The sequence below is a fragment of the Myotis yumanensis genome, unplaced genomic scaffold (assembly GCF_028538775.1).
Source record: "Myotis yumanensis isolate MYYU_CA2020_CCGP unplaced genomic scaffold, mMyoYum1.0.hap1 SCAF_2, whole genome shotgun sequence".
Lineage (NCBI taxonomy): Eukaryota > Metazoa > Chordata > Mammalia > Chiroptera > Vespertilionidae > Myotis > Myotis yumanensis.
Window position 1 is genome coordinate 208832912 of NW_027223753.1, and position 26875 is coordinate 208859786.

The 26875-nt window shown below is 57.1% G+C and overlaps 1 protein-coding gene across 5 annotated transcripts in view; it reads right to left on the bottom strand.

Moving 5' to 3' along the window:
• TRPM2 (transient receptor potential cation channel subfamily M member 2) overlaps positions 1-25695 on the bottom strand; it is a 46852-nt gene extending 21157 nt beyond the window's left edge. For 2 of the 5 annotated variants that reach the window (XM_070407087.1, XM_070407084.1), the window contains exons 1-13: positions 25646-25695; positions 21201-21464; positions 20360-20448; positions 16343-16511; positions 14760-14940; positions 14061-14227; positions 12987-13167; positions 11522-11583; positions 10308-10508; positions 6596-6698; positions 3238-3359; positions 2624-2977; positions 474-611 (exon numbers count right to left, since the gene is read on the bottom strand). In XM_070407087.1, coding sequence (XP_070263188.1) covers positions 474-611; positions 2624-2977; positions 3238-3359; positions 6596-6698; positions 10308-10508; positions 11522-11583; positions 12987-13167; positions 14061-14227; positions 14760-14940; positions 16343-16511; positions 20360-20448; positions 21201-21362 — 1929 coding nt within the window. In that variant the 5' untranslated portion in view covers positions 21363-21464; positions 25646-25695. Of the gene's footprint in view, positions 1-473; positions 612-2623; positions 2978-3237; positions 3360-6595; positions 6699-10307; positions 10509-11521; positions 11584-12986; positions 13168-14060; positions 14228-14759; positions 14941-16342; positions 16512-20359; positions 20449-21200; positions 21605-25645 lie in introns of those variants that run through there. The other 3 variants (XM_070407086.1, XM_070407088.1, XM_070407085.1) reach the window with 3 other exon arrangements.
• Between the last annotated feature and the right edge of the window lie 1180 nt (positions 25696-26875).

A 26875-nucleotide genomic window follows, 5' to 3' on the forward strand; every position in this document is an offset into this window, starting at 1 on the left:
TTACTAAATTTTACTTTCCCCTAAAGAGGAGAAACAGCTGGAGCCAGGCTCAGGCAGGTAGACCAGGGCCTGCTCCCAACCAAGTAACAGACGGTCTCCTTGAAATCCTCAACAGCCAATGGAGAGACGCAGACCCTCCCAGGACGGAGCCCGCCCTGCAGCCTCTGAACGGAACGGCCACAGCTCAGGCGCTGACCCCCAGAACCCACGGGGGCCACGGAGGATGGCTCTTGCTGGCCAGCCTCCTCCCTGCATAGACCTGCAGGAATTTGTGTGTCTTGCCTTTTAAACAATTATTTCCTTGCCTAGAGCTAAGCCCTCTGTTCTCAACACTGGACACCCCGAGTCCCTTCAGGTGTTGTGACGCCCACTGCCCTCCCTCCACGGCTCTGGCCACCCCACCTGCTGTCGGTGCTGGGCTCACCGGCCAGGATCCCTGTCATTGGCCCACTCACAGCCACATGTCTGGTTACCTGAGCCCAGATTATTTCTGCCAGCTCCCGGCGGTTCTGGACGATGGCCCAAATGAGAAGATCACGGACCGGGTCCATGGTGAAGGCGACCTGGCCCGATGAGCGTTTGTAGAGGGACCGGAGACTCACTCCCTGCACCTGTGAGCGGTGGACAGTCAGAGCCCCTGCCGAGGTCCCCACGAGCATCAGGCTCCCCAGGGGTGAAGGTCCTGAGCGCGGCCCACATCTTCTCAACCTCTGACCCCCGGGGGATGAGCCCTGCGACCTGCATTTTCAACAGCACCATGAACACGGGGTTATAAGCCCATCACTCTGGACACACGTAGAAACATCCAGAAAGTGGGATACCAGTGGCTCCTGCACCAACATTTGCAGATCCTGTTACACTCCAGGAAGCTCAGGGTTCCTCAGTCCTACCTGACCCCATCCAAGCCCCTTCCTATGAAGAAAAACTCTAACACAGAGTCTGTTGCCAGAGCCATGGCTCTGAGCTCCTCAGGGACCCGCACCGTGTCTTGTAACAGAGAAAGCAAGCAGGAAAGGCTGCTGAGCAGACACTGAGGGTCTGTGAGAACAGGAAGGTCCTGGGCTGCAGACACTCTCAGGCCACATAGGGACACAGGCTTCCTGGCTGGTCAGACAGCCTGGAAACAATTCCCAGAGACAGAGCTCACAGCGTCCATCGCACACACAAAGCTGCACTTTCTGTAAGTGGTTTTGGAAGTTTCCCAAATGCCCATCTTTATAAAAAAAAGTTAGTTTATCTTCTTAAATTACAGACATGGTCAAGTGTGAGCTTCCATTTTGGACTTTTTAAAGCACCTTCCCATGGGGGTATCTTAAATACCCTGGAATCAAGAAGGGCAGAACCGCAAACACGTAAAACTCGGCCACAGCCACGTCTTTCTCGGGGGTCGGGCACAGCTTGCCTGGGACAACGAACCTAAAAGAAGTGGGTCATTTTCTAGCAGGAAAAACAAAACCAATCTGATCTTGGACAGATTGCAGGACCACCACCAATGCCACAAAGAAATCATCAGGATAGAAAATGTAGAAGTTATCAGAGCTTCTGCCCAAAAAAGGCTCTGGGCCCCTCAGGGGAGTCTGCTGAGCTTGTAAGAAGCAGTGAATTCGGCCACATAAACTGCTCCAGAGCAGAGAAAGAAGGAAGGCTTTCCAGAGGGTTTTACAAGACTAACACGGAACTGGTACCAGAACCTGACAAAGACAGCCCCCAAAATAAAAGTATAATCAAAGCCTTAAACATTCTGATGCAAAAACCCTGAACATACTGGCAGCAGAATCCAGTGTCATGTTAAACACATCTTACACTGCCATCTAGCTGAGAGTCAAAACAGCAATAAAAAACACTTCACTATCAGAAAATCTATTAAAATAATCCCTGAAGGTCAAAGAGCAGTTCAAGTTCTTAAAGGGAAACTGACAAAACAGCACTGAGGCTTCGCTTGTAAAATCTTAATGACAGGAAACCAATACTCCCTGACGATACACCAGCACCATTCGTAACACAGATGAGGATGAGACTAGCAACACCCGCTCCTGACCGGTGTTGGGCACCTCATACAGACCTGGGTGGAATATCCTGACCTGCCTATGAGCCCACCCGGAAAACCAATTACAGCCGGTGAGCAGGGCTGGGGGTCCAGGGCACAATGGGGATCATTTTCCTTACATAACCTTGTGTATCATTCGAAATTTTCAGAAAGACTGCATTTGGAGACAGGGTCTCTAAGGAGGTGGTTGGGGTTAAATGAGGTCATATGGGTGGGGCCCTGACCCAACAGGATTAGAGTCTTTATAAGAAAAGGAAGCAGCACAGAGCGCTCTCTCCTGATGGGCACAAGCAGAAGAAAAGCCGTCTGCAACCAGGAAGGAAGGCCTTACTTAAACCAGCCCACTAGCACTATGGTCTCGGGCTTCCAGCCTGCAGAGCTGTGGGAGAACACACTTTTGCTGTGTAAGCCCCAGTCTGTTGTACTTTGTTATGGCAGCTGAACAGAGGAAGGTAGGGAGTGTATTTCTTTTATAATAAAAATATAATCTAACTATTTTTTTAGAAAGCGCTAAGGACACAACAGTGGCCCAGCATGCAGGCCACGCCGAGCGGGGGCCACATTACCAGCACGCACATTGAGCTTGATGTGGGGCACGGGCAGCAAGAGCCGTGGCCGGTCGCTGGAGCGGGGCCGGGGGTACAGCAGCTGTGTGGAGTCGCCCAGGAGCTCCCGCAGCACCTGCGCCACGTGGTGCATCTGCACGGCGGGCAGGGCGGGCGCGCAGGCCACTCGCTCCGGCTCCTCGGCCAGCACCTTCTGCAGCTTGCAGTGGAACAGGCAGGAGGGGTCCAAGTTCTTGTACAGGTAGAGCAGGGTGTCCCACGTGACAAACTCCTTCAGCCGCAGCCCATTCTCCAGGAAGAGCTTCACAAACTCAGGCTTGTTGGAGATGAGGGCGGCCGTCATCATGGGGTGCAGCTCTGAAGGCTGAGAGAGAGAGTGTTGTGAAGGGGCTGCAGCTGGACATCCCCTCCAGCCGCCCCCCACTTCGTAATCCAAGCTTCAACTCCCTTGGACAGGACGACTGTGGTCACCAATTTAGGGAGGAGAAACTTGGCTGAGCCACCCTCCACCAAGAGAAGCGCTGGATCTAGACAGAGGCCATCCTGCTCCGGTGGCATGATTCCTGTGCGCCTAGGGACACCCCCTCCCCTCGTCACCCCCAGGGCAGCCCCGAGAGGCCATACCTTCCACTGCCGCTCATCTGTGAAGATCTCACTCCGGGCAATGTCCACACGGTTCCACGCCACTGCCAGCTTCAGCTGGTGGTCCCAATTCTCATGGCCAAAGTGGTCATGGCTCCGAGAGGCTGCAGGTGAGAAACCCAGCATCCCAGGCTTCAAGCTGCACCTCAAAGCCACTGCCCATCAGCACCCCTGCCCTCTAACAAAGCCAGAGAGGCAGGGCTGGGCACCAGCCTCAGCTCTCAGTGATTTTCATTCAACAAGTACAGGGCTCCATTGCAAAGTCCTCCCCCAACACACACACCCTTAGAAAAGCTTTTCCTTCCACTGTTCGAATCAGGGGATTTTGGGTTTTGGTCGCCATTCTGGCTCCCCACAGCTCCCCTGCCCAGCCCACCTCCTGGTCAAGCCCTAAGTTGAAAGAACACACAGTGTCCAGTCTCCACATTCACATTAAAATGTCACCACCACGGAGCCGTCACACTCCTTTTCCGTCTTGATTACAAAACCACCACCTCACCCAGGTCAGTACAAGTATTTTGCCCAACTAGTTTATGTTCTCTCTTTTGGGTTTAACATTTTAAAACATGGGTTGTTGTTTGGGGACAAAAAAAAAAAAAAGAACTCTGACCCTTACCTCACACCACACACAAAGTTAACTCAGGTGGATCATAGACTTAAGCATAAGAGCTGTGCCCTCAGAGCTGCCATGACAAACAGAAGGAAGTACTTGCAACCATGGGATGGGTAAAGATTTCTCGGAGTGCAAAGAACATGAACATGAAAGGAACAAGTTGGTAAATTAAAATGCCTTAAAACTGCCCTGACCAGTTTGGCTCAGTGGATAGAGCGTCGGCCTGCGGACTCAAGGGTCCCAGGTTCGATTCCGGACAAGGGCATGTACCTTGGTTGTGGGCACATCCCTAGTAGGGGGTGTGCAGGAGGCAGCTGATCGATGTTTCTCTCTCATCGATGTTTCTGGCTCTCTATCCTTCTCCCTTCCTCTCTGTAAAAAATTAGTAAACTATATTTAAAAATAAAATGCCTTAAAACTTAAGCCTTCTGCTCTTCAAAGACACCCTGAAGGAAATATAATAGCAGACCAGGAGCCGAGAGAAAATATCCCAGCACCTGTCTCTGACAAAGGATTTGTGTTAGAATATATCAAGGCTCTTACAACACAAAAATGAAAAGACAAACAACCAAGTGAACATGGACAAATGATCTGAGAGACACTCCACCAAGATGCTATCCACATGGCCCACAAGCCCAGGGAAAGATGCTCACAGCGTTAGTCATCAGGGGACCACAGGGAGAGGCCACCTCCCACCCACCAGGTGGCTGCAGCCTAGGGCTGACAATAGATGCCACACGTTGGCAAGGCTGCAGAGAGGTAAACTGTACCGTTTTTGGGAAAGGTTTGACAGTTTCTTATAAAGTTAAACATACACTCACCCTAAAGAACCCGTCATTCCACTCCTAGACGTGGACCCGAGAGAAATGAAAACAAATGGGCATGTTCATAACAGCCCCAAACTGGAGGCAACCACAATGCCCAACAGATGAATGGACGATAGAATACCGCTCCTGACAGAATAACATCAGCAGCAAAAAGGAACTGAGTTCTGACACCTGTGACAACATGGAGCCATGCCAACATCATCTCGCTAAAGCTTTTCACCGAGGTTAACGGAATTCTATAGTGCGCAAATCTTAAACGTACAGCTCGATGGCTTTTTACTGCTGTTGACACCTGCATGGCCACCATCAAGATCAAGAAGGAAACATTCCAATGCCCTGGGGCTTGCACACGCCCCTCCCATCAGCACCTGCACAGAGGGGACCACGACCACAGCGCTAGCTTGGCTGGCTCTGAACATCGACACAGGCTGCCGGGACTTGGTGCCCCACATCCCTGGGGTCCATCTTTTTTTTTTTTTATTTCAGAGAGGAAGGGAGAGGGAGAGATAGAAACATCAATGATGAGAGCATCATTGATCCGCTGCCTCCTGCACGCCTCCCACTGGGGATTGAGCCTGAAACCCAGGCATGTGCCCTGACCGGACTCAAACCCGAGACCCTTCAGTCTGCAGGCCGGAATCGTCTATCCAGTGAGCAAAACCAGCCAGGGCCCTGGGTCCATCGTGAGCCATGAGTAGGGTCCTTCCTCTCCCAGCCGGGCACCGATGGGCAGACTCAGTGCCCCCCCCCCCCCCCCCCCCGCCTTGTCCTGGCCTTTGGAGGCCACAGCAGCCTGGATGTCCCCAGGGATGAGCTGCCTGGTGTTCCTCTCTTGGACCTTTGGTCCCGTGGGAGAAGGAGGCAGGGAACAGACAGACGCGATGCTTCCTCGGCCCGTCTGTGCTGGGACACCCTCAGACCCGCCTCCACCAGATAGACAGGCGGCGAGTCGCGCCTCCTTATTCCAGCCCCACCCGTTGGTCTGCTGCCGCCAGGACGGAGCAGCTCTGGTTCTGTTGGACCCGCTCTGCCCGGTTCTTCTCTGTCCCAGCAAGAATGTTCCTGAGCAAAGGCCTTTATACTGAAGTCTCCAGTCTAAGGTTAACCATCTCGTTGGTTAGGTGAGGTTTTATGGGCAACATTCAGGCCTTTTGTCACGGAGGGGCATGGAGTGGATGGACCAGGGGTCCTCAAACTTTTTAAACAGGGGGCCAGTTCACTGTCCCTCAGACCGTTGGACGGCCGGACTATAGTTTTTAAAAAAACTATGAACACATTCCTAAGCACACAGCGGCGGCAAAAACACCTGGCTGGCCAGATAAATGTTTTCGGCGGGCCGCATGTGGCCCGCGGGCCGTAGTTTGAGGACCCCTGGGATGGACATCCAGAAAAGAGGTCACATTTGACACTGTCTCATGGGAGCTTCTGCGTCAGCCACGTGGAGCCAGAGGACAGGAAGGACGGGGAAGTACTCACTTCCCCAGCAGAGAGAGGAGGGAAGAGGGAAGTGTGGGCCTGGGAAGAGTGGCCAGAGGGCAGAGGCCAGGCCAAGGAGACTGCCCAGAGCTCTGTCGGTCATGAGGACCCCCTGCGTGCTGACTCTGCTGTGGGGGGCAGGGAGTTCAAGCATGGAACCAAGTGTGGGGAGTCAGGAGTGGGAATTCCAAGGTTCTTTCTTTTTACCCTGAGATTTTATGAGAAACCAGGATGACCACAGAGATAAATTAGTGTGAACCATGCTCAGATTTTAGTTAAAAAGACAAGCTGAGAAAGACGCCTGCACCCCCACATCGGCAATGGGCACCCACCTCCGACCAGCGTGTCCGACCGACCAGAACTCAGGGCCTGAACACCCTTGTTCTAGCTTCTCCCCGTGGCACCTGTCATGCCGGCCCCTCACCTTTCAGCAAGGCCTGCAGGATGGCCACGTCCACGTCCTGCTGGCCATCCTTGCCTTCCCGGAAGATGGTCAGCAGCTGCCGCCTCCGGACAATGTCTTGGATCTGCAACAAGCATTCGCCAAGTGAGGCCCCAGTGATGAGCGGGCCTCCTGCCTCCTCCTGGGGCACCGGGAGAATGGAGGGCCCGGACTCAGAGCCAGAGCCCTGGGCATGAGTCCTGTCTGCCTGTGTGGCCAGGACCACCACCTGGACTCCCCACACCCTGGACAGTGATGATGAAGAAGCTTACGGACCAAATACGTGATCTTTGCGAGTGGCCTGTGGTGTAGAAAACACAGCCACAGTGTAAAGAGAGTCCACCCTGCCCATGAGGTGGTGTTGCTTAACTTAAGATTTCTCCCCTTGGTCCTTCTACCTGGGCCCTGCTGTTCCTCACTCTACCTGCCTACCTACCTACCTATCTACCTATCTATACATCCATCCATCCATTCATCCAATTATTCACCTACCTATCCATCTATGAATCCACCTATCTATCTGCCCACCCTACCTGTCTACCTACCTCCCAATCTATATGTCTATCTACCTACCCACCCTATCTATCTGTTTATCTATTCAGCCCATTATCAGAACCCACTGTTAGATTCAGTTCTGAGAACTGGCTGAATAGATAGATAGATAGATAGATAGATAGATAGATAGATAGATACCAGATATATATACCTATCATCTATCTATCACCTGTCTGTCTATGACATCATTTCCTGCCTGCTACCAGTTGCTGCTCCCTGTAACCCCTTCACCCTGAGGCCAGAGTTCATGGCCCCCAAAGCTTCAGACGCTGCCCCCAGGCCCTCAGGCCAACCACACCCGGCCTCCCTCCTTCCCCCTTCTCGCCCATCCTGTTGCTCTTGCTTCCGGACCTGCCACTCCCCACCTAGAAGGTACCCTCGAACACCCACCTCCACCTCCACCCCTAAAACCCCAACCTTCCCCACCCCTCAGGGTACAGCGCTCACGGCGATTCCACAATAACCCCTGGCCCCCCAGTCCCACCATCTCCCAGCCAAAGGGTCTCCTGAACTTAACCGCCTTCGGTTCACATCACAGCTTCCATTTTGGAGTGGGCATGTGGAGACAAAACGAAGCACTTTGCATAAAGGTTCTTGTCCCGTCCTCCGAGTTTAAGTACCACTGTCCCTATCTGACCGACAAGAAGAGCAGCTGAGAGGGCGAGTGTGTCCTCCCGACACACGGTCATTCGGTGCCGGCTGAGCCCCGGATGAGAGCCCGTGGCTGGTGTCCACGTGTACCAGGGGCAGCGTCAGGGAGAAGGCCACCCGCTCACCCTGCCGCCCGCCACAGGGTAGACCCAGCCCGGGGATTTGCTGAATGAAATCACTGGTTTTTGTTTGTTTTGTTGTTTTTAATCCTCACCTGAGGATATTTTTCCATTGATTTTTAGAAAAAGGGGAAGGGAGGGGAAGAGACAGAGAAACATCAATGTGAGACACATTGATTGGCTGCCTACCACACGCCCCCTGACCAGGGGCCAGCGATCGAGCCTGCAACTGAGGTATGTGCCCTTGACTGGAATCGAACCCGTGACCCTTCGGTCTGCGGGCCGATGCTCTAACCACTGAGCAACCCGGCAGCTCTGAATTACTATTCATGACCATGAAGCTGAGGGTCCCTTCCTTCAAACCAGAGTAACTATAAGGGGCCACCCCTGGATGGCTGAGACTGCATTACATGAGTGCCATTTTCAGGGCCTGACTCACAAGGAAGAGTGGAAAAAAACAGGCACCTCTGGACCACGGTGGGTGAGATTCAGTTCTGAGAACTGCCTGAATAATTTATAAACTAGCCGAGGAAAGGCCCTGGGCCTGCCCGCCATTCCCCATGGCTCCGTAGGGAACCGAGCAGACGCTCACAGCCAACTTCAGTCTTCACAAACCGACCTGCCCACCGGCAAACAGGCTCCAGAGCATCCACGTCGAACAAGGTCACCCTGAGGCCAAGGAAGCACCGACAAGAACAGGTCCCTGCGCCACCACAAACCGGAAGCAGGGCCCTGCTCCCATCCACAGAGAGCTGGCTGCCTTGGCCTCCGCCCCCGCCAGGGCCCAGACCCCCAGCATCTCCCCCCTCCACCCCATGGCTCCCGAGGGGGTTCCTCCTACGATGTGCCCCTGTGGCCTCTGGCTGGTGGGCATGACCGCCCGTGTGGCCTGAAATTAGACATAGTGGGGGCTACGCTGCTCCACAAACTTGCCCTGGAAAGTATACATCAGGCACTTAAGACTGAATTTCCAGGAATTCTTGCAGCCTGGCCCATCGTTCATGGAGCTGGATAAAGGATATAGACCCGATGACTTTGCAGCCCCACCTTGCTGTCGGGGAAACGGGGATCAGAGAGGTACTGAGTGCCATCGCTGAGAATCCTGCCAGGAGTCAGGGACCATGTGAGCTCAGGATGGCTGACCCCCGACCCCAAGGCAGCAGTCAGCATGCCCAGAGGAACCAGGGTGCAGGGCGCTCTCCCTGAGCTCACCCCGCTGGCCACGGGCTTCATAGGGTGCTGAAGGCTGATCCAGCCACACTCCCTCACACTCTTGGTGGCTGGGGTCATGGCTGTGGGCTTGTTGGGGCCCCCAGAGATCTGGATTGGGGAGATGGCTGCCTCTGAGTCCACTCCAAGTGACCCAGGGCTCCCAGTTGAGCCAGACAGCCTTCAAGTATTAGAGAACTCCTTCCCTACAGTCTAGAGCAGCCGTGGGCAAACTACGGCCCGCGGGCCGGATCCGGCCCGTTTGAAATGAATAAAACTAAAAAAAAAAAAGACCGTACCCTTTTATGTAATGATGTTTACTTTGAATTTATATTAGTTCACACAAACACTCCATCCATGCTTTTGTTCCGGCCCTCCGGTCCAGTTTAAGAACCCATTGTGGCCCTCGAGTCAAAAAGTTTGCCCACCCCTGGTCTAGAGTGAATGCCCCACCCCATCTGTCTGTAAGGGGTCCTCGAAGCTTCTCGCCCATCTGTAGCTCCCTCCCAGGCCTGGAAGTCTCCCACACACTCTGGAGTGTGCCCTGGAATACTCCCTAAACATGAAGATCCCCAGGAGAGGCTCATGCCCACTGGTGCCTCTGAGGAAGCATGGAGGTGCCTCCCAGATCACCTCATGAGGTGGGAGCCATGGTGGCCCCCATCTATACACGCTCTGCCTGCCTCCCTGTCCGGTAGACCCCGGAGCGCCTCCATGAACAACCAAGAGGCCCTGAGCTCCCCGGGCTTGGGGCTGGGCAGGACCGGGCAGCACCCCGGCTGCCCTCATCTCGGCTCCCCACCCCTCTACCCCCCTCCTGGCCAAGCACCAGCATCCTGGTCTCCCACCCAGGAGCTCCTCTTCCCGGAACAGCTGTGCTCCTGACCTGCAGTGTGCAGGCCGGGCAGGAAGTCCTGCAGGTGACAGGTTCCAGGCACGCCCTCTCGGGAACAGCGTGCTTCCTCAGCTGAAGGCCGCCCGCCTGCCCCGGGCCCTCTGCCTGCCCAGCTCAAAGCCCCCACCCTCTGCAGATCACTCCCGTGCCCACCCAGGCCCCTGGGGCTCTGTTTCTGGGTCCCTCGTGCCCTGGTCCTGTGTACCAGGCCACCGCCACCTGGGACCCAGGAGCTCCTGGTGACCACCGTGCCGGCCCGCCTCACCTTCTTGGTCCACTCCACGATCGTGCCTTCGGTGAAGGTCTCGAACATCTCCTGGAAGAACACGGCCAGCTTCTGCTGAATCAGGGCGATGGTGATCTCGGAGATGGGCAGGCCGGCCACCTGCGCGATGACGTCAGCCACGCGGCCCGAGCCCTCCACCACCACGCACGGGGTGCCGTGGGTGATGGCATTGTAGATGGTCTGCAAGTCAGGGGCCGACCGTGAGCGGGACCTGATCCCTCACCGCTCTCACACTTCCTGAAAAGGAGAAATCTCTGACAGCATTTAACGCCAGAGCTCAGGGCTTCAGTGAAACTCACTGAAAATACTGGTCAGTGCAAGAGCACCCACTGCTCAGAGGGAAGAGGCGGCCAAGCCTGAGATGCTGGGGAGGGTACAGCGGACACACCATCTCCTCCAGACCTGTCACTCAACAGCGCCAGAGCAAGAGGACACAGCATCTCCAGAGAGAGGGTGCTGCCTGGGCCAGAGATCCCTCCCTCACTGAGGCCCAGGGTGAGACCAGGACGACGAGGGGTGGCCCCCAGGGGCCCAGTGTGATCGCAGCTTCAGGCAGGGGCCCCTCACCCAGCGGCAGGATGCCTGCCCAGGAACAGATACTGCACCATGAGCGGGAAAACCACGAGGAGCAGCCCGAGAATGGAGAGAGTGGGGACCAGATGTGCCCCCATCTCCCCAGGAAACCCCAGAGTTTCATTTTCACCTCCTGGGATTACTGAACATTTAATGACATTTTCTATGCTCCTGCCCCATGTTGGCAGGCTGGGATGTCATATACATTCTTGCACGGAGATACCACGAACGAGGTGAGCCACACACTGTGGAGTGGGTTCTGAATACAGGTCCGTGGGCAGCACGTTAATACCACTGAGGAACCTCCGTCACATTCAGCTGCCACACCCATGGCTGCCCCGGTCCTGGAAGCAGGGGACTGCCACCCCGATCCTTGCTGCAGACCCCTCGGGAGCCCCTCTTACTGACCCATCACCCGGGGCCAAAGCCAGTGCCCCGTCCCCCGTCACCTGGAGAGGGCCCGCCGCATGGGGTCTGCCCTTTCTCCATCTCCTGGGGCAGCTCCTCACCCTCTCCTGCCAGGGACCCAATAGAACGCTGGTAACAGCGTTGGGTCAGCTGTCCCACCTGCAGCAGGACTTGACCCCCCAGGGGCCCCTCACCACCTGGCCAGGACTTACGTGCAGCGTGCCAGGTCCTCCCTCCAGCACCACACAGACGATGGGGATCTTGATGGCCACGCCTGGGACGAAGCACAGAGCCCAGGGAGGGAATGTGGGGCTCCGCTCCACCTGGGTGCTTCCCCACCCCCTGCAGCTCCAGGCTAATAGCGAGGAAGTGTCACAGGGCTACGCAGCTTTCAGAGGCTGACACTCTAGCCCTGGCTGGTTTGGCTCGGTGGTTAGAGTGTTGGCCTGTGGACTGAAGGGTCTTGGGTTTGATTCTGGTCAAGGGCACATGCCTCAGCTGCAGGCTCGATCCCCCAGGAGGCAACCAATCCATGTACCTCTCTCACATCAATGTTTCTCTCTCTCTGTCTGTCTCTCCCTCTCCCTTCCACTCTTTTAAAAATCAATAAAAAATATCCTTGGGTGAGAATTAACAATAAATAAATAAATAAATAAATAAATAAATAAAGGCTGACGCTGTGGAGTCACACGTCGTCTGCTTGTTCTGCGTAAAGGAGCAAATTCAAGAGCCGAGTGATGGCTCCGCCACACGACCTCCCTGCTTTTCTCTGCAGCCCCTTCATGGTGCCTCCAGTCTGGGCAGGCCTTGGGACACCTCGAGCAAGTGGGCATAACGCACCATGTGGCCCGGGAGCACAGCATCAGAACCACGGGGACCAAACCTCAGTCCTCTGTCCAGACGCTCAGCCCCACCATGAGCCTTTCACCAGCCTGCAGCCAAGGGTCCTGTTAGAAATAGCTTTCCCCCTCGGCAAACCTGCTCTCGAAGAGCTGCCACGGTCACACTGTCCCCACACACTCTAGCCTAACACTCCCACCCGGGTCTCTCAAAGCAGGGGGCCCAAAGGGGGCCCCGACCAGCAAGTCAGTGTCACCTGGGAGCCTAGAAGCAGCTCCTGCCCACCTAGACCTGAGTCACAGACCAGGGGCGGGCCCGGGGGTGATTGACAAGCCTTCCAGGGGACTCTGCTGTGCAGTAAAGCTTGAGAACCTCTGCTCTCAAGGTGCCTGATGAACCCTGGGACAGAGCTAGAGCCTCCATTATTCCAGGTCCTGCCCACACCCCTCCTCACAGCACATGCAAAACCCTGTCTCTGACCCCCATTGTCCGAGAAGCCATCCCATCCCACCCGCAGGGGAAAAGATGCCAGGGTCCCCCAGGCACACTTTCTTACTTCTAACCTGAGATCAAGGTTGTAAAGTGACCGCAGGATGGTCTCTGACCTGAGAGTCAGCAGAAGCGCCGGGGCCTGCCCTGACTTCCTGCCCCTGGTTACGCGGGGCACGAGGAGATGACCTCCCGGACTAGTGTAAAGACATCCAGGTGTGTTCAGACTGTGCCCTAAGCACCCCGCCCCGCCTGTGGGACGTCCTGGTCACCGCCAGCTGTGCCCCCGTCACTGTGACCAGCCTGCTCCCCTCTCCATCGCGGCGCCCCTGGAACACGCTGCCTCACCTCCTCTCTCCTTTGTCTGCTCCGAAATGAACTTCTCCAGCTTGGACCTCAGGGGGATCTCGACCCCATAGCGGCCATGGGTCCCGTCGTCCACCAGGATGAAGTGGGAGTGGTTGCTGTCCAGGCAGGTCAGGTGGCCCTGCCCTTCCTCGTCCATGATGTACTCGGCAGGGAAGCCGCCCTGGGGAGGCCAGGGAAGAGTCAGACACATGGACGGGAAGTTCTGTATCGAGAATGCTAGAAGTGGGGCCTGGGGGGGCAGGTAATAACCCCGAGAGACTTCAGGCCCTAACCACCCCCCGCCCCCCCAGCCTGTGAACGGGACCTTATTTGGAAAAAGTCTTTGCAGGTGTGACCAAGTTAAGGATCTTAACGTGGGAAGATTATTTTACACTGTCCAGCCGGGTCCTAAATGCCACCATAACCATCTTCAGCCTGTGACCACAGAGGCAGAGGCTGGAGTGATGGGGCCCCAAGCCAAGGAAACCCGTCAGGCACCAGGAGCTGGGAGAGGCAGGAATGGCTCCTCCCTACAGCCTTAGGAGGAAGCCAGCATCTTGATTTGGGCCAAGTGATGCTGATCTCAGAGTTCTGGTCTCCAGACTTGGTGGGGGGGGCGGGGGGCGGCATTTCTGTGGCTTTAAGCCGCGACATTGATAATCACTAATGATGGCAAGCCCGGGACACGAGCACAGAGCCCTGCTGTCCACAGACAATGGCAGGTGCTCACCACCATGTGATCTTGGCCATGCCACCTCCTCCTGCTCCGTCCAGTTCACATCCGGGCAGCCGTTAAGGTGGCCGGTGGTGGCAAGTTAGGGACCTTTTATGAACCTATCCTGGAATCTTACCGCAGGAAACCAGAGTCCAGCCAAGTTAGCGACTTGTCCCGGGTCACCACGGTCTGTGGCGTGGGGGACTTGAGCTCATGTCTCCTTTATTCCTGCCCAGCCTCTTCCCTCCATGGTGCATTTACGCCAGTGCCCAGATGATGGCCTGTCCACTGCAGCACCCCTAAGCTCCCAGGAGCACCCCCTCTGAGCCTGCCCTCCCCAGGAGGGGCCGAGCGCTCACCATGGGGTGGACCAGGCCCTCGCGGTTGTGCACGGTGCCCCACGTGGCAATCCCAATGGTAACGACTTCTCCTTCGCTGCAGCTGCTGCTCAGGCTGAAGTCACGCACGGCCTCGCCCACCTGCTTCATCACACCAGTGTGGGACCCCCCGGTGATGATCCAGGCCCCTGGGGAAGGAGCGGAGGGCAGGCAGGTCCCTGGGTCCCGGTGTGCACCCTGCCATGCATACACCTGACACCTGGGACCTGTGCTCCTGACACCCATGCCCCGTCTCTGCAGGGCTTCCAAACCCATTTTCAGGTGTAAGTTCAAAGAGACTCATTGACAGAGAAACGCTTCACCGACACCTCATGGTTAACAGCCTCCTCCGGCCTCCTCTCCATGCCCAGCAGGGCACCACCATCGGGGAGCTGCGTGGAGCCACGTCTGCCCCATTGAGCAAGCCCAGGGATGGCAGCAGGGGGTGAAGGAAGGTGCTTCAGGCAGGTGAGGTTGGGTGAATGGGAACAGACACTTCTCCACCCGCCAGGTATGGCCTGGTGTCCTGGGCCCACCTGTGGTCTGACCTGCTGTCCCCACCTACCTGTGGTCTGACCTGCTGTCCCCACCTACCTGTGGTCTGGCCTGCTGTCCCCACCTACCTGTGGTCTGGCCTGGTGGCCCCCGCCTACCTGTGGTCTGGCCTGCTGTCCCGCCTACCTGTGGTCTGGGCCACCTTGACCAGGCCTCTGCGGAAGACGCTCTTCAGCCGGGGCTTCATGTTGAAGTCCTTGGCCCCGCCCGTGACCGAGATGAGCAGGTTGGGGACATCCAGGCCCCAGTGCTGCGTCATGAGCTGGTAGGTCACACTGGAGGGAGTGTCCTGGGAGAGGCGGACGTACTGCAGGGGAGTCAGGAGACAGCAGAGGAGCCCCCGGGTCAGCAGGCACCACCCAAGGCCCCAGAAACCCCACACCAGCCATGTCCGAGAGCCCCTGCCTGGTGGGGGGTGCCTCACACCTGGGTCTGGGTCCAACAAGTACAAGGGGCCGTGCCCAGGCAGGACTCGAATATAGAGAGAAGAGGGAGGCCAAGGCCGGAGGGGAGGCCAGCTGGAGTGACAGGAGCCCACAGCGCCAGCTTTCACCCTCACCCCCCCTCCCAGCCCAGCTCCCCAGCTGGGGGCCACAGCACTCTCTCCTCTCGCTCCTCCTCGGCCCGAGGCCCCGGGTCCCGATCCCAATGTCGCTGTAGAGCTGCAGCTACCGTTGACTCCTCTTAGGTGGCACTGGAGGGTCGTCCCTTCTTCTCACCCAGTGCCACCTCCCTCACGGCAGCACCCTGTCCCGGGTCCCCATATCTGGCTGTCATGTGAGGTCAGCTGTCCTCAGACTCGTGTCCAGACACCTCGCTCTTGCTCTGAGCGCCCCGCCCCCCCCCAGCCCCCCCGATTCCGTGTTGCCGAAGACCCCCCGCCCGGCTCCTCGGGGACTCCTCCTCCTGTTGGGGTAGAGGTAGCCAGACTGCAATCACCTGGGAGCAGCTCCATGGGACAGGGGCTTGGGGCACACCCCACATGGCGGTGCTGATGCAGCTCTGGGGCTGGAGGAAGCTGGAGCCAGTGTGACACTGCCCTCCCCAGGACTCTCCTGGCTCCACCTCCCTGGCCACGTGGGCAGGGTCTCGGCAGCTCGGAGGAGCTGAGGGGAAAGGTGTCACCCGGCTGGTATGAGGTTCAGGGGTTCCAGAAACCCGACTCAGAACCCAGTGGCTGCACCAGACCCCACAGGCAGTGGTGCCAGGAGCTGTGGCAGAAGCCTCCGGAAGGCTGGTGGAAACGCAGGTGAGTGGGCTCCCGATTCTGCAGGTCTGCGGTGCGGCCAAGACCTTGCTTAGTGATGCTGCTGGTTCAGGGACCACCCTGAGGTCCGAGGTTCCACTGGGATCCCGCCCCACCCTGCTCGGCCTCCTGGTGAAGCTCTCACCTCTGCTACCAGCCTCCCCAGGCCTGTCCCACCTCCTCACCCCCTGTGCCTGTGCCAGGTGCTCCCCTGCCCTCCCAGGCCTCCCAGCCACTCCCCTGGCTACAGCCCCGCCTGCTCTGCAGTGACCAAGGACACTGAGAGCAGGTGTCTCCTGCTCACCCTGTGAAGCCCCCAGGCACCCCGTCCTTACACTGGGAGGGTGCAGTGCCCCCAGGGTTTCAGCCAGCCTCCCACTCCCACCCCAGACGTCTGGCCCCTGTGGGTCACCAGTGGCGGGCTCTGGTCTACAGGAAGGGCAACGGGGCGATGGAAACCAACCTTTCCCACCTTCTGGCTCAGGCCTGTGAAGACGATGTCACCGAAGGCATCCGTCGGCATCTCCTGGACGTGCTTTTTGGGGTCCCACTCGTTGCCCTGGAAGGCCTGGGGCCTGATGGCCTCCTCCAAGTGCTGCTCGCGGGTGTAGCCGCACTCACACACCACCTTCCTGCAGAGACGCCACGGTCAGCATGGGCCCCGGGGTGCCCCCTGCTCCCCGCTGAGGGTGTCAGAGGGAGCCCAGTGGAGAGCCAGGACTCACCCCCACCAGCAGCCAGAGGCCCCAGCCATGGCCACAGTGTCCGTGCTGGCCACGCGGGGCAGTAAGGAGGCACCCCTGCCCCACCCAGCCAATTACACCTTGTTCCACGACAAGTCTACAAATTTTCTAGATTCCTTCTCTCTGATTGTTAACAAATGACCTAAAAGACTAGATACAGATGAGACCAAAAGAAAGAAAGTCTAAAACTGAGCCGGATGATACAGGCAGAGACTGCTGGACCAGGAGACACAAGACAGATGTCTTGACACTTGCTAAGCGTGTGATCTTATCAGTGGTCGGCAAACTTATTAGTCAACAGAGCCAAATATCAACAGTACAACGATTGAAATTTCTTTTGAGAGTCAGATTTTTTAAACTTAAACTATATAGGTAGGTACACTGTTATTAACTTAATTAGGGTACTCCTAAGGCTTAGGAAGAGCCACGCTCAAAGGGCCAAAGAGCGGCATGTGGCTCGCAAGCCGCAGTTTGGCGACCACAGTCTTAGGTGCTTTGAATGTCAGGCATCCCATCATTAAATGGAAAAAATAATACATTCCTTGATACCAACCCTGCAAAATTTGTGGAGGTCCAATGAGGTTGTAGGTGGGCAATCATTTATAAAGTTATTTTATTGATGCAAATTAACTAACCAGGCAGAGAACCAAGGGTGGTTCAGAGACACACAGCGTACCCCCAACCCAAGTGTGCTGGTCCCCCCGCTGTCCTTTCACTGCTCGTGAAGTGGGCCCCTTGCCACCCGTGTTTCTGTGGGGGGTCCTGGGGCTGTGAGCACAGGCCCATCTGACCCTCCCCTCTAACCCCTCCGGCAGACGCAAGGCACTTTCAGACTCGCAGGGACCTTTGGAAACACCTCGTGTGGCTTCCTCAACGTATGGGCCAAGGCAGGGAAGAGAGGGGCTGGGATGAGGACCTGAGCGCCCATACCCTGGCCCAAGGCTGCCCCAGATTTCCTTGGTTCTAACAGTCAGCCTGTGGCAAGCTGCCTCCTTTCCCTCCCCTGACCATTGCCCTCTGATGAGATAAGAGCTTAAATCTACGTGGCGTTTCCAAGCCTGACACAGTGCAGGAAACCACACGGAAACCGCTGACCCAGAAATTGGTCAGAAAGGCTCCCAGCGCTTGGCCTAGATGGGCATAAACGGGAACATCTCTGCTAGCAGCCGTGGGAGGCACACCTTCCCCCCATCGGGGGCCCTGCCTGCGGTCTGATGAAGCTGCTACAGGCAGACACACACACACACACACACACACTCTCAGGTAACATTTGCACCAATAAGCCACTCCACCTGTGATCTCCCCATAGCAGCTCCTTGCCTCGAACCCCATGTTAATAAAGGGCTTCTGGAAGTTTTCAGAACCAAACGCATACTGAGCGCTACTTCTTCGAAGTGGACAGAAACACCACAGGAGCAGAAAGCCACATTTCTGCCTCAAATCCAACCTGTCTCCCCCCAAGCCCTCACCAACCCCTGTCAATATCTCTCCACTGGTTCAGAGTCCAGACGAAAGAAGGGTCCAGGGTTCCATCGGTGGCACCCCCGAACCCTACAAACTAGAAACCAGATTACAGTCTTCAAAACGTTTTTGAAACCCAGGATTCCTATACGGGAAGCCTTCCTGTGTATCACACGTTCCTTCCCAGGCTATTTTTATAAACCTATTTTAAAATAACTAAGACTGGAGAACGCAATGCAAAGCCCTCAGTCTGTCGTCAGAATGTGTGGTAAACCTGAAGCTCCGACCATGCACCAAGTATATTCAAGGGCACCAGCCACAAGCTGTCAGCTGGAGCTTGGTGGCACCTTTCCCTAACTCGGGGTCTGCCCTAGGACCCCCTGGGAGAAATGAGGCTCTTATCTGACGAGGAGGAGCCAAGCCAGGGTGTAAACGCCCACACAGCCACGGGGCACTTTTAGTGACAACACCCTGGGCATACCACCGCATCCCAGAAACCAGTGATCATTCACATCTGATTCCAGGTCACAATCCTCCCCTATCTTCTCCACCCAGGCCACGCCTCCCCCCATATTATTCAGCAAATGTGAGCTGGATGCTATTTGTCCATCATGGGGAGTAAGAAGTGACTCTGCCTTGGTCAGAGGTCAGAGAAGACAACTACACAGAGTGTGGTGGGTGGAAGAGGTTACTCCCTGGAGAGTGGTCAAGGAGGGCTCCATGGCAGAGGCGGCATCAGGCCTTAAAGGATAGATAGGAGTTCTTCAGGTGACAAGAAGAAAGAGTGTGGCCCACTTGTGGCACAGCCTACGTGTGTCTGGAAGGGAAACACAGCCTAGAATCTATGCACTGTTCGTCCTCGAGGAATACCAACAGAGAAGGGTTTCTGGGTGATATGGTGGCTTTACTGTTTCCCACCGTGGCTGTACCATTTTACATTCCCACTAGCAACGGATGAGGGTTCCGTTTCTCCTCGTTCTCACCAACACCTGCCTTATTGAGAACAGCCTTGCTCACAGGTGTGAGTTTTGATTTGCATTTCCCTGATGTTTAGTGACGAGGAACAACTTTTCGTCTCTCTATTGGCCACATGTACGTCTTCTTTGGAAAAGTGTCTGTTCGGATCCTCTGCCCATGTTTAAATAAGATTGTTTGTTTTATATGGTTTTGTGGTATGAGCTCTTTATGTATTTTGGATATCAGCTCCTGATCAGAGGTGTTGTTTGCAAACATCTTCTCCCATTCGGTTGGTTGCCTTTCTGTCTGTTGATGGCTCCTTTCGCTGTGCAGAAGCTTTTTAGTTTGACTGGTCTGTTTGTTTGTTTTTTCTTTTACTTCCCTTGCCTTTAGGGTCAAGTTCACAAAAAACCCTCTGAAACCATAAGCTTGGTGCCCATGTTTCATATAGACAATGGAATATTACTCGGCCATAAAAAAGATAAAATTCTGCCATGTGCCACAGCATGGACGAGGCTTGCAAGTATTGTGCTAAGTGAAATAAGTCAGATGGGAAATGACAAAGAACCAGGTGGAGGAGGGTAAGGGGGTCAAATACACATTGACAGGGGACATTAGATTTTGGATGGTGAGCGCACCTGAGTACAGAGATATCCAATTATAAAGTGGCATAATACCTGAAATTTATACAACGTTTTTAACCCACGTTATCCCAACAAATTTAATAAAACAAGGGATGCCACTCCAGGGCTCCCAGGAACAGGAATGTGTGGGGTCCCTCCCCAGATGCCCTCAGGTTTACACAACTCAGGGGCACCCTGCTGCAGAGCCCTCAGCCAGGAGAACAACTTCCGGCAGCTCCGAGGCAAAGTGGCCACTGTGGGGGCCCACGGAAGCGGCCTTGGTGGCCTTACCCATCCTCACTCCCCTTGAGGCAGGGTGGGCCTGTCTGCCAGGGCCCTCCTAAGTGAGAGGTCCGATCTATGGACATTCCCCGAGGCCCTTCCGGTCCCCGATCCCAGTGACACTATTCCAGAGGGACAGGAGCTCTTCTCGAGGTGGGCAATGTGGAGCCCTGACCACAGTGGGTCCAAGCACCGCCTCAGAGTGACCACCATCTGACCCTGAACAAGCCCCCTAAAATCTCTGCACCTCCCCTGCCAAGCAGGGCGGGGCGAGCCTCCTTCCCCATGGCAAGTTGCTGGGTAGATGGGAGGCTCCGAGCACCCCGGGTGCATACGGGACTGTGCCCGGCTGAGGCCCTGGTCAGCCTTGCTCTCACCAGCCTCTGCACGTGGGGACGGAGGGAGGGTCCTTACCCAGCATCAGACAGCTTGGAGCTTTCCACGAAGTACATGCATTCTTTCTTCTTGATGTTTTCTGGGATCCACGAGCTCAGATTTTCCTGCTGAGGGTAAAAAACGATACTTGGAGATCCTCGGGCATCAAATCAACAGCACTCGCGCCTGCACATCCTACCCCTCCCTCAGACCCGTATGTTCCCAACCCAACAGGCTCCAAGGGGCGCTTCGGAAAAGCGAGGCCCAGGCCCTCCCACACGCGGTGAGAGCCACCCTGGCGCCCTGGTGTGCGCTCGGACGGACGGAGGAGGGAACCTGCGGAAGCTCTTCCTCTTGGGCCCAACCTGAGTTTGCACAGCCCCTTCCAGGCTATGTCAGCACTGCCTTCCGGGAAAACCTCGGGGCGGTGGAAAGGCGGTGGCTGAGGGCTGGACACCTGCCCTGGTCCCGGCGGGACGGCAGGCTGACAGGGATGTGACACGCACCCGTGCTCAGCCCCCACGGTCTCGTCCAAGGCCTTCCGTGAGCTGGCCCAGGACGTGGGTTGTGCTTGGGGCTTCCCAGTCAGATAGAGAAGGAAGTTGCTGCTCTACGAGGTCAGGGTGACAACTTTCAGTGCGTCCCCGGGCAGTGTTTACCCAGCGCTTCCCAATCGGACCAAGAACAGGAAGTGACTGTGCACCCTCTCGGGGGTGAAATGGAGGGACAAAGTGGCACCTGCTCTTCTCTCCGGTTCTCTCTCCTCCGGGGTTTTCTGGGCTGCAGCCCCCAGGACAGGAGTCTCTGTCCAGCAGGACGCCCCCCTCCGTGGTCACTGGGCCCCAGAGGGCTCTGAGACCCCCAGCCCCTGGCAGCCTACCTTCTCACAGCTGCTGAAGGCGTATTGCGACCTCCTGCTCCTGCAGAGGCTGCTGCTGCTCCGCTGGAGGCTGGGGACCCGGCCCAGGTCTGCCACCCTCCTGGGCTGCACCCTGAAGCCGTCCTCCTGCATGGAGCCAGCTTTCAGGGCCGCGGGCTCCATCCTGACGGCTGGCTCCAGCCTCCACGGTCTCCCGCCTCTGACGACGGGCGCTGCTCAGCCTGGCTAGGCGGAGGGTTCGGGGAACACGCCAGGGAGGGGGCGCTGAAACACACAGAGGAGAAAAGAGGCAGGTGTCCTGAGCGGGCCCGTTGGGTTCCTGGGGTGGAGCCCGGCCGCTTCTCCTTCGGCCTGGAACCCTGTCCCTCAGTTGGGGTGCCTGGGCCGTTTGGAAGCACAAGCACATCCCCAGGCCCCAGGCCCGTTCCTATGGTGACAGCTCAGGTCACTGTGAAGGGCCAGAGAGAGAGCTCCACCCGCACCCTCCACTCAACATGTCCAGCAACACCCAGGAGCCGGGCCCCGGAGGGAACTGGCCCATCACGAGGTGCACACACCACATCCTGTCTCCGCGCTCCTAACGTCTGTCCACTACTTTCATTTTCAAAAAGGAAAAGACCCTACTAAGCACCAAGTGGTTTCGAATCGAGGCACAGCTCTCCACCCATGAGACAAGTCCCTAAAAGGAACAAGTCTCCTTTTCTCAAGCCCTTTGCTCCGGTGCTAATGCCACCGTCACCATCACTGAGGCCACGGTGAGCAGCGCAATGATTTCCTGAAAGCCATGATGCTGGAGATCACGTCCTAGAACGTAATCCCACAACATCACCCAATAATGTCACCCATCACCCCACATCACCCCAAGTCACCCCACAACATCACCCACATGTCACCCCACAACGGCACCCCATGATGTCATCCATGGAGTCACTCCCCCACCCAGTGGCTCTGAAGGTGTGAAAGGGGCCTCCTGGGGCAAGAGAATCACAAGGGCTCACCTCCCTCTCGCACCTGGAAGCCCTTTCTGACCATGTCACCTTCCATCTCACAAGATGGTCCCTCACAGACAGGCCTTCCCCTGTCCATTCGTCCAGCTTCGACATGTGATCACTGTGCTCTGGGGAGGTGCGAGCGACCTGTCAGGAGCCAGGAGCCCACCCAGCCCTTCCCTGGCTCAGCCCAGTGCTAGGCACTTGCGGTTCAGGCACCTGGCCACTGACCTTGGGGAAATGCTCTCGGTGACATGCAGGGCTCCAGCCAACCCTCACCTCTGCACCCCTCCCTCCCCCCTCCCTCCCCCCTGCCCCTTGGCCAGGCTCACTCCCAGACCCCAGACCTGCCCAGAGGAGGCCCACTTCCCTCCATGAATACAAAACACTGGCACCAGGAGTGGGTGCTGCTGTGACAAACCGTACACATGTGGACGTGACCTTAAAACAGGGTGATGGGCAGAGGCTGGAAGATTTTGGGGGTGGTGCTAGGAAAAGCCTGCGATGCTGTGTGAAGAGTGTACAAGCCTGGGGCACCCAGAGCTTCGGGAACATGAGCCCAGGCAAGGGACACTGCAAGGCCAATGCCGGGTGGAGCTGTGGGGGCAGGCAACCCAGACCGGCACAGCCCCGGGCATGCAGTTCCAGCCCAGGCCCCACCCCGGTGGCTATCCTTTGCCTGTCCCACCACTGTATTTTGGAAGCATATGACTCGTCTGGTTTCACAGGTTCACAGCTGGAGAGGAACGTACACGCCTTGGGAGGAATCTGCCTCAAGCCTCACCCACATCTGATAGATATATATAGATATATATAGATATACATACACACACATATTGATTGATTTCAGAGAGGGAAAGATAGAAACATCAATAATGAGAGCAAATCATTGATTGGCTGCCTCCAGCACACCCCCCACTGGGGATTGAGCCCGCATGTGCCCTGACTGGGAATCAAACTATGACCTCTTGGTTCATAGGTCTCCCCTCAACCACTGAGCCACACCGACCAGGCTCACCCACATCTGATTTAGATAAGGTTTAGACGGGAACTTGGACCTCAGAGTTGATGCTGGAATGTGTTAAGACTTTGGGGGCTGCTGGAATGGAACGAATGTGTTTTGCATATGAGAAGGACATGGCTTTGGAGGGAACAGGAGTGGAATGCTGTGGTCTGAACCTGGTCCCTTAATGTGTTGAAGCCCTAACCCCCAGGGTGATGGTATTTGGAGGTGGGGCCTTGGGGAGGTGAGTAGGTCAAGAGGATGGAGCCCTCGTGATGGGATTAGTGCCCTTATAAAGGAGACCTCAGAGAGCTCCCTGCCCCCTCTGTCATGTGAGGTCACAAGGAGATGTCTGCACCCCCGAAGGAAGCCCTCACCAACCCTGCCAGCACCCCGATCTCGAACTCCCAGCCTCCAGAGCTGTGAGAAGTAAACTTCTGTTTATGAGCCACCCAATCAGTGTGTTCTGTTACAGCAGCCGAAATGTACAGAACAGGAAACAGCGCTGGCCCAGTGATCCCCCAGGTCCCGGCCAGCACTCATGTGGAGGTGACACCTTACCCCTGTGTGGCCCTGGCAGGGCTACCGGCTACCTTATGCAGCAGCTCACCTGCCTCACAGCTTCTGATGGACACAGGTGAGCTAGGAAGGTTTCCAGCTACCAGAGAGGAAAATGAGGCCCGGAATCTCACAGGCAGACAGCTCCTCTGTCAGGGGGCCTGGGCTAGAGATGGCTCCAGCCCCCTCTCCAGGGCTGGGCCCAGCACAGGACAAGGACACAGGATGGTAGGCATGAAATGGGCAGAGCAGCAGACGTAAGTATGTGCCATGAAGGACCTTGTCTAAGAAACTCAGAAACGCTGGTTCACACATCCTTCAGACAGTTGCCCAACTGAGCAGTGTGGAGAGCGCTCTGAAATGACTGACTTCCAGGAGGACGGGTAGGTGATAGGTGCAAACACAGGAAGAATCTCGCACACAAAATGCACACCATGAATGTCACCTGGCACAGGATACCTGGCAAGAATGCGGCGCTGTTGCTATCAAGGCCCAGGTGTGGTGAGTGTCGGATGCGGGGCGCTGCACTGAGCCATCCCACAGGAACAGAGCACCGTGCATGGGGGAGGGGCCGTCCACCCCCTCGGGTTTCAGCTCAGAGCCTGGGGTTCTCGCATCCCAGGTGTGGGGGCGGAAAGACTTCATCCCCAGTGTAAACCGCCGGTCCCTCGGGCAGAAACCAAGGTCAGAAGAACAGAACTCCTGGGCACAACTTTTTACAGCTGCCACGTGGACCCAGGACCGTGGGAACTCACAGAGACAGGGGCTCCGTGTACCCCACGCACCTCGGCCCCAAAGACCAGGAAACAGAGCAATGGAACTACATGTGGGGCCGGCGTGCAGCCGCCCCTACTTCTCTCTCTAAACCGGGCAGCTGCTCCCTGCCCCGTAGACGCCCTTTCCGGGTCTTCTGAACTCCCGGTTAGGAAAGCATTTCGAGACCAGGAATTGCTACACACACCTGGGGCGGAGGAAGTGGGTGCTGTGGTCTTGTCCGAGGTCCAGAGCAAGAACCCAACATCCGCTAAGTCTATCCCCCCGGCTCCCAGTCGAGGCACTGCAGGCCGGGCGGACCGTGCCCAGTACCGTCCTGTCGCAGCGCCCGCGGCACCGCAACACGGCGCGCCCGCCCGCACGGACCCGGAGCCCGCATCTTCCCTGCGTCCGGCCGCGTCCCGGCCGCGCCCCAGCTCGCGCTCTTGCTGGCCTGAGCCCAGGTCCCCGCAGCCCGCGGCTCCGCACGCTAGCCCGCGCCCCAGGACCCCCGCGCCCTCTCCGCGCCCGCGCCTCCGCCCAGCGCCGGTCCCCCGACCTCGCGCTGCCGCACCCCCATGGTGTGCACCCGCCAGAGCGCGTACCTGCCGGTGACTCGCGCTGCTGCGGGGGAGGCGCCCCGGCCCGGCAGGGCTGCCCGAATCCCGAGGCGGAATCCCGAGCCGAGCGTGCACCCCGCGCCGCCCGCACCTTCCGCGTGGCCCGTAGCGCGCCCTGCGTCACTCGGTTGGAGAGCGCAGCCTGCCGCGTCCCGCACCGCGGAGAGCCAAGGACAAGTCGCTGGGCCCGGCCTTCCCCAGACTCCTGACCTGGGCGAGAGCTTGCCTCCTAAGGGGCTAGTGGCAAGTTTCTCAGTTAAGAGTTCTGCTCAAGCTCTAAACCCTTGGGGGGAGGGGGGAGGCGGGTCAGGGGGAGGGGCGTGAGACCCCAGTGGACCTGGGGCTGGGTGAGCCCCTCCCACGACGGCCCCCTGCCAGACCCTGCAGCTGCCCTCACTCACTGTGGCAGGTGCCCGCCCCGGGGAGCTCTGCCCCTTCTCAGGGGGACTGGCCAGCGCTGAGTTCTGATTCCTGAAAAGCTGACCCGGCTTTCCCTAAAGGCCCAGACCACGGTTCTCTCACCCAGCACAGGCCCTCTGCCCTCTCCTTCCTGGCTGCCAGCTCCAAATGCCCCATGACCACTCCTGGGCCCGCTCAGAGTCTAGGGAAGTGAAGTGTCCTGTCTGTGGCTTCTCCAATCAGGGCCCGAGGGCTGTCAGCTGACGCCTGGCCGACCAGCTTCCCCCCATTTCCTCCCCTGAATTCACTGACCGCAGTGCCCAGACTCCTGCCCAGAGCGCCCTCTGGAACGACCCTACCCTCCACCTGCCCCTGCGTCCCCACAAAGGAGCCACAGGTCCACGGGCCGGCGGATGTCCCCTGTCTCACTATCCCGCCACAGGAGGTCTCCAGCAGCGGTGGGGAAGGTGCCAGAACCCACCAGAGCCCCGTGTACAGGGCAACACTTGATGGTTTATTGACACACTTTGGGAGCACCGCGGAGTAGAGCAGGCAGCAGCAGGTGCGACTGGGGACGCGGTGGCTCTACTCTGCTGGACCACACACTGCAGGGCACAGCCCTCCGCCCATCACTGCTGCATTCTCAGAGCCCGGCCACCAGTTAGCACCAGGAGGTTGCCTGCTGCAGGAGAAAGCTTGCGACCACCGCCACAGCCCGGGGAGAGGTTTGAGACCTGCCCGTGTCAGCAGCTGGGTGTTAGCAGCTGTGTCCAGACCCTCATCCAGTTCACCTTCGCTAGGGGGCCATCTCATTGACTGAAGCATGCTGGGCTGTTAATATTCCATGGGACAGCGGTAACGGCAGAGCTGTGTGATGGGCAGGCACACAGCATTTTTCCCCAACTATCCCGGCCCCCGTGGGAACCTCGCTTGAAGTGAAGTAGTTCAGGAAACAGGCTTCTGACAAAACATCTGTGCCCACGTTGTCCCCGAGTGGCTCCTTCCTTACTGAAAAACCACACGTTGCACAAGAAGGCCCCGTGCCGTCTGCCACACACCACTGCAAGAGCAATTATGAAACATCCTTCCCATAAAAATAAAAAGCGTGACTGTAAAGCGGGAACACAGCATGTACTGGCCTTGATTGAGGGTTGTTTCGAGTTCAGATAAAGGCAGTGCCAAGCAGAGGGCTTGTTCGCAACAGGAACATCTTGCCCAAGATAAAAAGCTTCTTGCTCTGGCAGCCGGAGGAAAACCGCAATCAGGGAGCAGGATGGCAATCTGACCGTGTGGCATCAACATGGTCTGGCTATGAATAATACACAGGAACAGAGCAGAAGGCGGGAGGGCACG